This window comes from Narcine bancroftii, chromosome 3 (assembly GCF_036971445.1).
Source record: "Narcine bancroftii isolate sNarBan1 chromosome 3, sNarBan1.hap1, whole genome shotgun sequence".
Lineage (NCBI taxonomy): Eukaryota > Metazoa > Chordata > Chondrichthyes > Torpediniformes > Narcinidae > Narcine > Narcine bancroftii.
Window position 1 is genome coordinate 221,427,393 of NC_091471.1, and position 14,543 is coordinate 221,441,935.

The 14,543-nt window shown below is 44.0% G+C and overlaps 1 protein-coding gene across 8 annotated transcripts in view; it reads right to left on the minus strand.

Moving 5' to 3' along the window:
* map9 (microtubule-associated protein 9) overlaps positions 1-14,543 on the minus strand; it is a 125,642-nt gene that overhangs the window by 8,028 nt on the left and 103,071 nt on the right. For 6 of the 8 annotated variants that reach the window (XR_011354187.1, XR_011354186.1, XR_011354185.1 and 3 more), the window contains one exon: positions 11,741-11,876. The exons of the other annotated variants lie outside the window; for them this stretch is intronic. Coding sequence is in view for 1 of the 6 variants with exons in the window: in XM_069926696.1 (XP_069782797.1) it covers positions 11,741-11,876 (136 nt within the window). In the remaining 5 variants the exon portion in view is untranslated. The remainder of the gene's footprint in view (positions 1-11,740; positions 11,877-14,543) is intronic. 8 annotated transcript variants of the gene reach the window in all.

The following is a 14,543-nucleotide window of genomic DNA, read 5'->3' on the forward strand; positions in this document are numbered from 1 at the left end:
CAAAGGGGGCAGCAAACCGAGAATAGTCATAGACTACAGTCAGACCATTAACCGATACACCCAGCTGGATGGCTACCCCTTACCCAGGATAGCCGACATGGACAACGAGATAGCCCGCTACAGAGCCGTCTCCACAATCGACCTGAAGTCAGCCTATCATCAGCTCCCGATCCATGTGCGGGACAAGTTCTACACCGACTTCGAAGCAGACAGCAGTCTCTACCAGTTCCGCCGAGTTCCGTTCAGGTCACTAACGGGGTCTCTGTCTTCCAGAGCAAAATGGACCGCATGGTAGACCGTCAAGAAATGAGTGACCTTCCCAAATCTGGACAATTTCACCATTTGTGGCCATGACCAGCAGGACCACGATGCCAACCTGGAGAAATTTCTCCAGATGGCCGAGGAGCTCAACCTCACTTATAACAAAGAGAAGTGTGCGTTCAGCACCACTCGCCTCGCCATCCTGGGGTACATCGTGGCACATGGTGTCATCAGCCCTGTCCAAATCCATGCACCCATTAATGGAACTACCCCCTCCCACACACACACTCAAGGCCCTCCACAGGTGCTGTGGCCTCTTTTCCTACATCTCCCAGTGTGTTCCCTGCTTCTCAGACAAGGCCTACCCACTGGCCCAGGCCACCACCTTTCCCTTCCCACCCAAGGCGCAGGCAGCCTTTACCCGCAACAGGCAGGACATCAAGATGCCACGATGCATGCAGTGGATGAGGACTCCCTATTCCAGGTGGAGTGCTATGCCTCCAATGTGGCCCTTGCCTTCTTCTCAAGAACCTTCCATGATTCCGAGCTTGGGCAGTCTGCCATTGAAAAGGAGGCCCAAGCGATCGTGGAAGCGGTCTGCCACTGGCATCACTACCTGGCAGGCAGGAGGTTCAACCTCCTCACTGACCAGCGTGGACTGGCATTAATGTTCAGCATCACCCACAAAAGCAAGATCAAAAACGACAAGATTCTGCACTGGAGAGTCGGGCTAGCAACGTTCAGCTATGACATCCAGTACCGACCGGATAAGTTCAACAACTCCCCCGACGCCGTTCCCAGACCTGCGTGTCGGCCCAGGTCCACCAGCTGCAGACATCCCACGAATCCCTCTGCCACCCAGGCGTTACACACCTCTACCATTTCATTAAGTCCTGGAACCTCCCAGACACCGTCCAGGAAGTCCAGACAATGTCTAAGGCATCCCAGGTCTGCACGGAATGCAAGCCTCGTTTCTTCCGCCCACCACAGGCCCACGTCGTGAAGGCCACCCAGCCCTTCGAACACCTCAGTATTGACTTTAAGGGCCCCCTGCCTTCCACGAACTGGAACGTTTACTTCCTCGCAGTGATAGATGAGTACTCCTGTTTTCCTTTCACCATCCCGTGCTCAGACACCTACACAACCATCATCAGGGCACTGACACAGATCTTCACTCTATTTGGCTACCCTATGTTCATCCACAGTGACTGGGGGTCCAGCTTCATGAGTGAGGAGCTGTAAGGAGCAATGGACAGGTGGAGCACGAAAATGAGGTGATCTGGAAGGCAGTCCTCCTGGCCCTTAAGTCAAAAGGCTGGTCCGTGGACTACAAGCAGGACGGCCTCCCCAAGGCGCTCCATGCAATCAGATCGCTCCTGTGCATGGCTACCAATGAGACCCCTCAGACACGCCTATTTTCATTCCCCAGGAAATCGGCGAATGGAATCTCCCTCCCAGCATGGCTCACGTCTCTGAGACTGCTGCTCCTGCGTAAACGCACACGGGCCCACAAGGCCGAACCCCTGGTCAAGCAGGTGTTCCTCCTATATGCCAACCACAACTACCCCAATGGCCGAGAGGACAACGAGGGATCTGGCCCCAGAGGGAGCATCCACCCCAACACAGCAGCCTCCACCACCCAAGGACCACGTCTGCCCGATGAGTCTTCCCCACCTCGAAAACTCATTGCACACTAACGCCGCAGGGGACGACCCTTCTCCCCTGCCCCTCCAACGCTTCACACGCTTGCCGATCCAGGCCGCCCCGGCCACCCCACTGCACTGCGCTACGCCAACCACCCCAGCTGTCCAGTATAGCCCTCAGACACCCAGCATTCCCTCACCGACTTATGACCAGGAGCCAACCCTGCGACGGTCACAGAGATTCCAACAGCCAGCGGACCATCTAAACCTGTAAATACACATATACCACCTAAGATTGTTACTAAACCCCTCCCCCAGGACAATTTTAAAGAAGGGGGTGAATGTGGTGATACACCATTAGCTTACTGCAGTGGGCGATCTCTGTACCTGCAGGAAGATCACCAGAGGACAGACCACAACTGGTCGGCTGTCAATCAACCGCCCAGGATCTAACCCTCGGGAGCCACCAGTACAGCTACTGTCAACTGAATAAAGCCTGTTGTATAGTAATTTCTCGAGTTTTGTGTCTGCTTACGGATGCAGCAGTGCATCACATCGTGTAAGGAATATATTTTTGATCTTGAATAGATAAGTGAGAGTTGCAAGCGACAGGAGCATGTGAACTGAGCTGGATTGACTTCTCAGTATGTTGGTGAGACTTTCAGGTGTGACGTGAAATTCAATCTGCCTTCTCAAATTCATGCAGAATATTTCTTGACATTATTTGTAGAATGAGCCAATATTAAATCTTCAATTAACCTGGCAGCATTATTGTTAGGCAGAAATTAACTGCTGCAAAATATTGGCTGCTAAGTGTTCAGAGATGTTGAAAAAACACAAAAACAAATGTTTCTTAATACTAATTTTTTCCCACAAATAAAAATCAATTATTTTTATATGAGCATCAGATAAATCATACTCTGATAGTTAGTAATACCACATGATTCTGATTATCTGAAACACTCAGGATCGGATGTGTGTGGGCAAACTGCATTTTTCAGATAATTCAGAAATGGCTTTAAACAACCCAGTAGCATCAGCAGAATACAAGCACTCCCTGACTTGCCACCTACATCCATCCGCACATACAACCAATTTTTTTAATTAAAAAATATAAAATTTACGCAGTTTACATTGTATTTGAAAATTATAGCAGGGATACAGAACATGGAAGAGCCAAAATGTGCGTACTGTTAGGTCTGCTTTGTTCATGAATGAGTGAGACAAACACCAGACTGAGTCGAAATCAGGGTTTTTTGTTCTTTATTACCGGATTGTAACACTTGCAACTAACAATGTTAGTCGGAGAATGCATTCTGCCGTTATCAGCAAAATGGTGATTTTTTATACCCTTGGATACGTGCTTAGAACATCATCATATCATTACTTGTCCAATGACTAAAACTGTTGCTATCCTTTCCCTGCTAGCTTCCTGCCTCTCAATCCATCAATGTCTCTCTTATCTTGTAAGTACAAGGATGCATTCACATCTTGTTACAGCCCTGCACAGGGTAACTCCTTACACATTCCCATCTCATGATGTTTTACCTTACAGTACTTACTTTGTCAGTCAGTGTCTTAGGGCCCATAGATTGGGCACGACCATCTTGATTCATGCGCAAGTCTTCGGTTGGCACATGCATGGTGGGTTTGCGTATTGGAGTTTGGTTGACGCATGCGCCAGAGTTAAGGGCGCAAATTCGATATTGTCAGGGCAATTAACTCTCGCACATGTGCCATCCGAATTCCAATATGCAAACCCACTGTGCATGTGCCAACCGAAGACTTGCGCATGTACACAAGAATCAAGATGGCTGCGCCCAGCCTATGGACCCCAGACACTGACTAACGAAGTAAGTAGGCACATTTTGGCTCTTAAATGGTTTAAATAGTTTGTTAAATACAACATTTGTTTAAAAAGTTTGCTTAAAAACTTCAGTCCTCCACCTGTGCAGCCAAAATTCTGATTATGTCCATTTCGAGATAACACCGATCCTTCGGACCCAATTATGGTCATAAGTCAGGGAGTACCTGTACTTGTATCAGCAGTCACTGATCCCCAACACCTCCCCACTGCCGTTGCTGATCCTGCCCGGGAGATTCTGCCCAAGCCCCTCCTTCAGTAAAAATCCTGGAATCGGGCCAGCAACAAGAGCATGTGTCCAGTCTTATGGTAATAAAAGCCCGTCATCTCGTAACTTCAGTTCTTCTAACTCCTAACTATTGATAGGAGTTATTGATAGCATTAAAAAAAAACTTATGGTAATAAAATTGATAACCACAATGGACAAATTGCTGAGGTCAGACAAATTAGAAATTGACCCACAATTACCTAAAGCCCTGATTGATTTAAGCTCTGACTACTCTGTTTTAACAACTTTCTGCACGTCTCCACTTAAGTTCTGGTTTCTGGGGGGGGGGGGGGCGTGGCAAGATAGCGTAGGTCGAAGATGTGGGAAATCACCTTTCCCTGAATGGACTATTTAATGCCCCAATTATATGGACTTTAAAAATCTTTTTAAAGGTTTGAGGAAGTAATTTAACTTTTGAAGATATAAGAAATGAAGAAAGCAAAAGGTCAACAATCAAAAGAACTGTTTTTTAAGTTGGTGGAAAAAAGTGAAGAAACTGGGCCTACCTCACAGAAGAAGCCTCAGGAGCAGTTCATGATGGAGTTGAAGCCCCATTGATCATCCGCAGGTATGTTGGAGGAAGTGCCGGCATCGCCTGTGTGCATAGTGACGCAAGATGGCGCTGACGGTCCTTTCTGGCATTGGGCCAGGACATCCACGGGCACGTTATGTTGTGCGTGGAAGGGTGCCTGTGTTGGAACGCAAGCACAAGAGCACAGCCAGCGGCATGCTGGTGCACAGCGATGTGTCAGTGGACATTCGGACCTGCACTGCGGGCGCGTTGAGCATGCGCGCAAGTTTGCGCATGCGTGATATTCTGGAATGGGTCCGGGCTGCAGGGAGACCCGGTCTACACTGCACCACCGGTCGGCCCAGCATGGAAAGGGGTCCAGACCCACAGTCAGGCCACCAGAGAGGAGACTGAATGATCAGAAGAGGAAAAGGAGGAAAATATAGAGTTCTTGGATGAAGAGGATCAAGAACTTTTGAAAGCTGCAGCAAATATTATTGAAGGTAGGCCCAGGGCTTCAAAATCAATTTCACCTTCTAAGTCAATTTCTTCTCCAGTCTTAATGAGTCCCTCACCTGGACCTGATGTTGTGACTATGTTTGAAGAGCTTACAAAGCAAAATGAGAGTATGATGTTTTATATGACTAATAGTTTTCGGAATATAAATGAGCAATTTGCTGAAATGAAGGTGAAAATGGCTGACATGTGTGGAGAAATTGCATCTATTAAAACAGATGTTAATAAATGTTTGACAGCAGTTGACATTGTACAAAATAAATTTAAGATTGAAGAAGTCTTTTTTGATTGTAAGGACTGTGTTGATTGTTATACAGACAGAATGGATCAAATTGAGGATTCATTTACAGGGTGGAACATTCAGAAGAGAGATTTGTTGCAGAAAATTGATTCATTGGAGAACCAGAGTCGCCACAATAATATTAAAATAGTGGGTCTTCTGGAGGATACTGAAGGATCGGATCCTACAAAATTTTTTTGGAAATGGATTCCGAACATGTTGAGAGTTGAATCATTTCCACATGGTTTGGAATTGGATAGAGCACATTGAACATTAAGAAAGAAATCTCTTCCGGGTCAACCTCTGAGAGCAGTCTTACTTAGGTGTTTGAGGTACCAGGACCATGAGTCAATTTTGCGCCTTGTGGTTCAAAAAGCCCAACTTGCTCAGAGCCCTATGATGGTTCAGGGTGATGAGGTTTTTTTTATGCTGTCAAGAGGTTATTCAGAGTCAGGAAAAATTTAATCCGGCTAAGGCAGTTTTGTGGAGGAAGGGATATAAATTTGCTTTTCGATATCCGGCGGTATTGAAGGTCTTCTATGGGCAATACTAATTCTTTGCCAGATGACAAGCTGGGTACAGATCTGTCAAGGAAACCATTGGTGAATGTAACTAAGATCAAGAATGGGAATGGGAAGAAAATGCTGGAATCTGCACAATTGATTGAACTGGACGATGATACTCAAGTTCAGCCTGGACTATAAGATGAATATATGTATTTTTTTGTGAAGTTCGGTTGGGAGGAGGTGGATGACCCGGCTGTTTCTGAAGTCATCAGCCACTTGTATTGACCACACCCAGTCAATTAAGGGGGGGGGGGGTACTATTGCTGTAGTTTTTTTTTAAGGGTTTTTTTTAAACTGGGTGTGTTTTTTTGTATTTTTTTTTTAAAGAGCAGTTTTTAAAAAATAATTTTTAGGAGCCTTTATTTTGTATTTATATTTGGTGTGTGAGGTGTCATTTTTAAAAATTGTAACACTGTCTAATTTGAGCGGAGACAATATGCATTAGGAGGACTTCAATTACCAAATTTTCAGAATTATTATGAGGCAGCTCAATTAAAATTTATTAATCAAATCTTTGATGTTGATCAACCTCCTGTGTGGGCTAAAGTTGAATTTGCACAGATTTCAGAACTTAATGTTTATCATTTTATTTATAAATGGAATCCTTATCTTTTAAAAACATAAAATTTACTAATAATAAGACATTTACTGGAAATTTGGTACAGGTATAGTAGAGCTCAAATTATTGGAACTAAAGGTAAAGTTACTGCTAGAACTCCACTATTATCGGAATAAGATTATTCCTTTTTCTGTGAATAATCATCGTCTAAAAATTTGGGATTCAAAGGGTATTTGAACTGTAGAAGATTGTTTTGAGAGGGGATCTTTTCTTTCTTTTGTTAGATTTCAAGAAACATTTGGAATACTGTTAAATTCGCTATTTGCTTATTATCAGGTATGGGCTTTATTAAGGGACAATTTTGGACACGAGTTAAAATTGGCCTACCAGACTAAATTTGAGAAGTTGATTATTGAAGGTGCAAAAAAGGGTTTATATCAGAAATGCATGCATTGTTGCAAGAGAAGATGAGCAAACCTGGCATATTTAAGAGTAAATGGGAGAAGGACTTAGACTTTTCTATATCTCAGGAGGAATGGATGATGTTGTGTGGAAACAGTGTAACCAAGTTAACCAATGTGAAATATAGTTTCGTTAATTATAATTTTCTGCATCAGTTGTATTTAACTCCAGAGAAATTGAAAAGATATGGTTTTAGTTCATCAGATTTGTGTTTTCGTTGTGGAGAACAGACTGATACGTTTTTACATTCAGTTTGGACTTGTAATAAAGTGAAACCTTTTTGGAAGAAAATTATGGAGTTTTTGCAGCATTTATTTAAAATCAAATTAACATTTGATCCATTACCTTTTTTTCTTGGGATACATTACAAATTTAATAGTGGGTCTAAAACTGGATAAGTTTCAAATAGCATTTATTCGTCTGGTCCTGGCAGTAGCTAGAAGATGTATTGCAGTTACATGAAAAATGATGGCATAATGAGTTGAAATCATGTATTTATTTAGAAAAGATCATATATAATTTACATAATAATTATTCTTTTTTTTACTAAAATGTGGACTCCATATTTAAAATGTATGGATTTGAATATAGTTTAAGTAGTTTATGGATATGGCGCACTCCAAGGCACATAAGTAATTGATTTATGTACTAGGCTCCACATTTAGGGGCAGTAAGGGGTGGAATTTAGTTGGGGTGGAAGGGGTAGGATGTATTTTAATGATGGTCTATTGTAAGAATGTTGTTTTATTTTATATCTGTATTTTATAATATATAAATAAAGTTTTTTTTTAAAGTTCTGGTTTCTGATGACAACAAGCTATGCCTGCTGTGATCATGGGTCAACCACCACGCCGGCACGATCATGAGAGGCTGCACGACAGACGAAGAGGCAATGAACAAGCTCCAAAGCCAGTACAGGTCGAAGATGAATACGGTTTACGCCAGACATCCCAAACAACAACCTGGAGAACCACTCAAGGAATATTTTCAGGTCCTGTGTGAACTTGGACGAGCCTGCGGCTGCAGACACGTTACTGTTGAGGTTTATCCAGATGACTTCATTCAAGATGCCTGTGTTGTAGAGGTCAGATCAGACTATGTCCACCAGCGGCTGTTGGAACTGGATGAATTGACCTTGCAGAGGGTTTTTGGAGTGTCCAAAACGTTGGTTGCAGCCCTCTGGAACATGGACTCATTCTCCTCTGACAATGCAGCCACCTCCACGCAGGGGTGCCCTGACTTCATTTCTGCTGCCCCCAAGCCCCAAAAGTGCTACTTCAGTGGCCAACAGAAGCACCCTTGGAAGCGCTGTCCAGCCAAGGAAGTGGTGTGCTCAGGATGTCGGAAGAAGGGACGCAATACCAAAGTTTGTAAGTCCAGACCTTCTCTCCCTTGCAGCGCCACGTGCAGTTAGTTGCCATCTTCGCCAGCATCATTTCTGGCGCCACTTCCGCCCTCGAGCAACAGCACTGCTTGTGTATCATAGAGGCTGCCATCTTACCAGCCCGGACTGCAGGCGCCATCTTACCAGGCCAAATCGGACAGCGTTTCCGACCACGACCAGGTACTGGGATCGATTGTACTTGACCAGGACAGCCCCAACAGCTTTCCCATTTGAGGTTGAGGTAAATGGTCATCTAACTAACTGTCTATTTGATAGCAGGAGCACGGAGATCTTTGAATATCTTGATACCTTGCAGGACTATTCTCTCATTGTGAGACCGGCAAGTTGCAAAATCTCCATTGCCTCCAGGTCCTAGTCAGCAGAGATTTGTGGCTACTGCATGGTGATGCTGACCATATGTGGCACTAACTATAAAAACTTTAAACTGTTAGTCGTGCCACAGCTCTGTGCTCCTGTGATACTGGGGTTGGACTTCCAGTGCCACCTCAAGAACGTCACTATGGAGTTTGATGGGCCCCTTCCCCCAGCTCATGGTCCAAAACTACCAGTTTTTAAACCAACTGCCCGCTCCTCTGCACGTGACAAAGTGGCAAGCTACAATCCCCCTCACCACGTCCTACCTGCAGGCTGTTCACCTTTCAGATACCACCCCCCTCCCCTTCCCTGTTCACCAATATGTAAGCTGGTCACTACCAAGAGCATGTGGGTCAGCATTCGGGACAGGACATTCATTAAGTCAGAGGTGCAACAGCTAAGGGCATCATTGAACTGAGCACTAGCCCCTGGAGAGTCCAGGTCGTGGTGATCTAAAATTAGGAAAAATTCTGCATGGTGATTGACTACAGTCAAACTATCAATCTTTTCACACAGCTGGACGTGCACCCCCTTCCCCGCATTGTTGGCATGGTGAACCAGATCACCCGATACTGAGTATTCTACACCATATATTTAAAATCGGCATACCACCAGCTCCCTATCCGCTTGGAGGACCACCAGTACATCGCATTTGAGGCAGACAACCACCTCTACCACTTCCTATGGATTCCCCTTTTTGGACAATGTCACCATCTGCGGCCATGAACTGCAGAATCACAACACAAACTTAGAAAAATTCCTCCAAATGGCGAAGGCACTCAACATCACCTATAATAAAAACAAATATGTGTTCCACACATCACATCTGGCCATCCTCGGTTGTGTCATGGAACATGGCGTCATTGGTGCCGACCCCAATTGCATGCTCCCCCTAATGGAGCTCCCACTCCCCCACTGCCAAAAGGCCCTGCAGAGGTACCTGGGCTTCTTCTCATACTACCCAATGGATCCCCAATTACACAGACAAGGCCCAGCCCCAGGTGAAAGCCATCTCCTTCCCCGTGTCAGCGGAAGCTCGGACGGCCTTCACCCGCATCAAAGGAGACATCACCGAGGCCATGATGCATGCCATGGACAAATTCATCCCATTCCAGGTGGAGAGTGATGCCTCCGACTTTGTCCTAGTTACCACCCTTAACCAAGCGGGCAGACCCGTGGTGTTTTTCTCCTGCACCCTCCATGGCCCTGAAGTCCTGCACTTCTCTATTGAGAAGGAAGCCCAAGCAATCATTGAACCAGTGCAACACTGGAGGCACTACCTGACTGGCAAACGATTTACCCTGCTGACTGACCAACGTTCAGTCACTTTTATGTTTAACAATAAGCAGCAGGATAAAATCAAAAACAATAAGATTTGAGGTGGAGAATGAAACTCTCCACCTAAAACTATGACGTCTTGTACCACCTGGGAAGCTCAACGAACCTTCAGTTGCCTTGTCCCGGGGACGTGCACCAGTGTGCAACCAACTGACTCCAAGCACTCCATGATGGCCTCTGTCACCCCAGGGTTACCAGGCTTTTTCACTTTGTTAAAGCCAGAAACCTTCCCTATTCCATTGACAATATCAGGATGCTGACCAGAAACTGCTGGGTCTATGCTGAGTGCAAGCCACACTTATGTAAGCCACACTTCTACAAGCCTGACAAGTCACACCTGATCAAGGCTACCTGTTTCTTTGAACACCTGAGCATGGATTTCAAAGGGCCCCTACCCTCCTTGAACCAAAACCTGTACTTCCTCAACATTGGTGATGAGTACTCCCGATTCCCTTTTTCCATTTCCTGCCCGAACATAACCACGGCCACAGTCATAAAGGCAAAACCTTTATTCTATTCGAGTATCCGAACTACGTCCACAATGATCAGGGGCCCTCCTTCACGAGTGACGAGTTGCAACGGTACTTATTGGCTGGGGGCATCGCCACTAGTAGAACCACCAGCTATAACCCCTGGAGGAATGGCCAAGTGGAATGGGAGAACACCATCATTTGGAAGGCAGTCCTCCTAGCCTTGAAATCAAAAGGCCTACCACATTTCCTATTGGCAGGAGGTTCTTCCCGAGGTGTTCCACATGATTAGATCCCTCCAGTGTACAGCGACAAACACCACGTCACATGAATTATTTTTTTCCTTATCCAGTAAGTCCATATCAGGGTTAAAGCTACCATCCTGGTTGATGTCCCCAGGACTAGTACTGCTTTGGAGGCATGTACAAGGCCAAAAAACAAACACACTGATCAAGAGGGTCCACCTCTTCCATGCCAACCCCCAATGTGCCTATGTGGTGTACCCAGATGGGCACGAAGACACAGTCTCTGTCCAGGACCTGGCATACGCAGGAGATGCTAAGATCGCCACCGACCCAGGAGGATCTACCACCACTATTAACTACTACATACCCGGGCACCCTATCCTGACCCATGCACCAGCTGCTCTGACCACCACAGCCAATCCCCAGCACCCTGCTATGACCCCCACCTCACCTGCCCCTCCCCAGTCACCGAATATGCCAACTGACGACATGCTCCAAGTCAACAAGGAACCTGCAGCTGCACCATGGTAGACCCTGAGACACAGAAGACCACCGGACCAGATGAATTTGTGATGGACACTGAATCCATTCCACCCCGCTGGATTTTCTCTTAAAAGAGGGGGGTGGATCTGGTGATACCACAGGGATGCTGTTATTCCATTTGTACTGTATCTCTGTGTATGGCTGGTCTGCCTCCTCTCTGTAACTCCTCCTGGAATTTCCCAATAAAGACTATTACACCCAAGTCCCCTCCCCCAGAACGAATCCTGGAAGCAGGCCAGCAACTGGAGCATGTGTCCAGTCTTATGGTAATAAAAACCTGCCATCTAATATCTTCAGTCTTTTGGAGTTATTGATGGCGTATCATATACATAAATGCAATGACTTTTACCCAAATGTTTAATCTTCGTTTTCAATTAATTCTTAAACTAATTAGCTGAATGGAAGCCTTAAACATATTCCTCAAAATTCTTCATTGATATGCTCCAAAACCTTACCAGCCAGTTCTTATACTCCAGTGCTGCCATCTCTTCTCTCCCAGATTTTATGTATTCCTCTTCAGTTTTCTTTTTCTGCTCATCTTTTACAATTTTTTTCTTCTTTTTCTTCAATACTATTTCTTTTTTTTCATTCCTTACATTGCAAATAATCAATATAGTTGTGTGAAAATAACAGGTTATGTTAAATAAATAAATATGAAAACCCCCTTCAAGAGACTGAAAAAAGACATAATTTAAGACCATATAACCACATCTAACAATTATAGCATAGAAACAGGTCAACTTGGCCCTTCTCATCTATGCCACATACTTTCTCCCACCTAACCCCACTGACCTACACTCAACCTATAACCCTCCATTCTTTTCCCATCCAGATACATATCCAACTTTTCCTTAACAGCAAATATTGAGCAAGCCTCCACCACTTTGTCCAGAAGCTTGTTCCACACACCCACCACTTTCTGAGTAAAGAAGTCCCCCCACTGTGTTTCCTCTAAACTTTTGGACCCTAACTCTCAACTCATGTCCTCTTATTTGTATCTCCCCCTCTCTTAAATCAAATCCCCTCTCAACCTTCTACACTCCAAAGAATAAAGACCTAACTTTTTTAAACTTTCCCTAAAACTTAGACCCTGTAACCCTGGCAACATTCAAGTAAATCTGTACTCTCTCCAATTTGTTGATAGCTTTCCAAAACTTTGGTGACCAAAACTGTACATAATACTCCAATTTGGCCTCACCAATGTCTTGTACAATTTTAACAAATATCCCAGCTCCTATACACAATGCTCTGATTTATAAAGGCTAACATTCCTTAAGTTTCTTCACCACCCTATCCACACATGACTACACCTTCAGGGAACTATTATTCCGAGATCCCTCTGTTCTATGGCACTCTTCAATGTCCAACCATTCACCACGTATGTCCTATTTTGATTAGCTCTACCAAAATGCAACAACTCACATTTATCGACATTAAACTCTGTCTGCCAACTTTCTGCCCAGTCTTCTAACTGGTCTAAATCTCTCTTCAAACTTTGAAACCCTTCTTCACTATCCACAGCTCCACCTACCTTAGTATCATCTGCATTCTTACTAATCCAATTTACTACCCCATCATCCAGATCATTATGTATATGACAAATAGTAATGGACCCAATAATGAACCCTGAGGCACACCACTAGTCACTGGCTTCCAATCTGACAAACAGTTATCTACCACTACTCTCTGGCATCTCCCATTCAACCATTGCTGAATCCATTTTACAACATCAATGTAAATACCTAATGAATGAAGCTTCCTAACAAACCTTCCCTGAGGAACTTTATCAAAGGCCTTACTAACGTCCATATATACCACATCCATTGCCTTACCTTCATCAACCTTCCTAGTAACCTCCTCAAAAAATTCAATAAAGTTTGTCAAACATGATCTTCCCCTCACAAATCCATGTTGACTGTTTCTAATCATACCCTGCCTATACAAATATTATATACCATATAAGAATACTTTCCATTAACTTACCCACCACTGACATCAAACTTACAGACCTATAATTACTAGATTGCTTCTTAGTACCTTTTTTAAACAATGGAACTACATGAGCTGCCCTCCAGTTCTCCAGCACCATTCCCATTACTAATAACATTTTTAAATATCTCCGTTAAAGCCCCTACTATTTCTCCACTAACCTCCCTCAAGGTCCTGGGGAATATCTTGTCAGAACCTGGAGACTGATCCACCTTTATTTTCTGTAAAAGTGCTAGTATTTCATCTTCTTTAATCATCATTGTTTCATAACTTCCCTACTTATTTCCCTTATTTTACAGAGATCTATATCCTCGTTAGTAAATGCAGAAGACATAGAACAAATCATTGCAATATTAGAACCAGTGAAATGATTGCACACAAAACCAAGTTTCTCACGATTTCATGATACATGTGACAATAAACTTGAAGGGTAAAAGAAACCTTCAGAATAATCAACTCCATCTATACCTCCCACTGTCTTGGGAAAGCTGCTACCATCTTAAAAAGATCCATCTCATCCCTCTCTTCTCCTCCTTTCCATCAGGCACAAGATTCATGTCTTGTGAACAAGAACATTCGGATTTAGGGACAAGCTTCTCTTTTTGCTGCTGTCAGGCTTTAAAATGGATTTCTCACTGGCAAAAAGATAATGCCCTTGCTCTGTTTTTAATGTGCCTTTCTCTCTACCCTGCACTATGGATTCTCACTTCTCTTTCCACCCTGTGCTATCTGACTTACTGTAACATCACTATCTACACTGTTGTTTATTTATTTGTTTGTTTCTGTTGCACTGCCTGCCATAGGAGTTGACTTGTTTGGATAGCATGCAAAACAAAGTTTTTATTGTATATTGGCACATGTAACAATAAACAATTCAATTCAATGCTGGTCTTGCATCTGAAGTAGAAAATTACAGCATGAATAAGCAAATTGGTCATCCAACCCTTTGAGCCTTCAAAGCATAATCTGTCCTCAGCAAAAAATTTGTAGAATGAGGGATGTTTTGATAGAGGTATACAAAATTATGAGTTAGGTAAATGGAAATATGCTTTTTCTTTAACGTGGATTAAAGTGAAAATTTTAAGAGGATCATTGAAGGAACTTCTCCACTAAGAAGGTGGTGAGAGTGTGGAAGAAGCTGCCAGCAGAGATGTGTTCGATTTTGACATTCAAGAGAAGATTGGATGGATGGGAGCGGCATGGAGGGCAGGTCGATAGAACCAGGTATGGAAAATATACCTATGTTCTGTTTATTATGTATTCATTAAT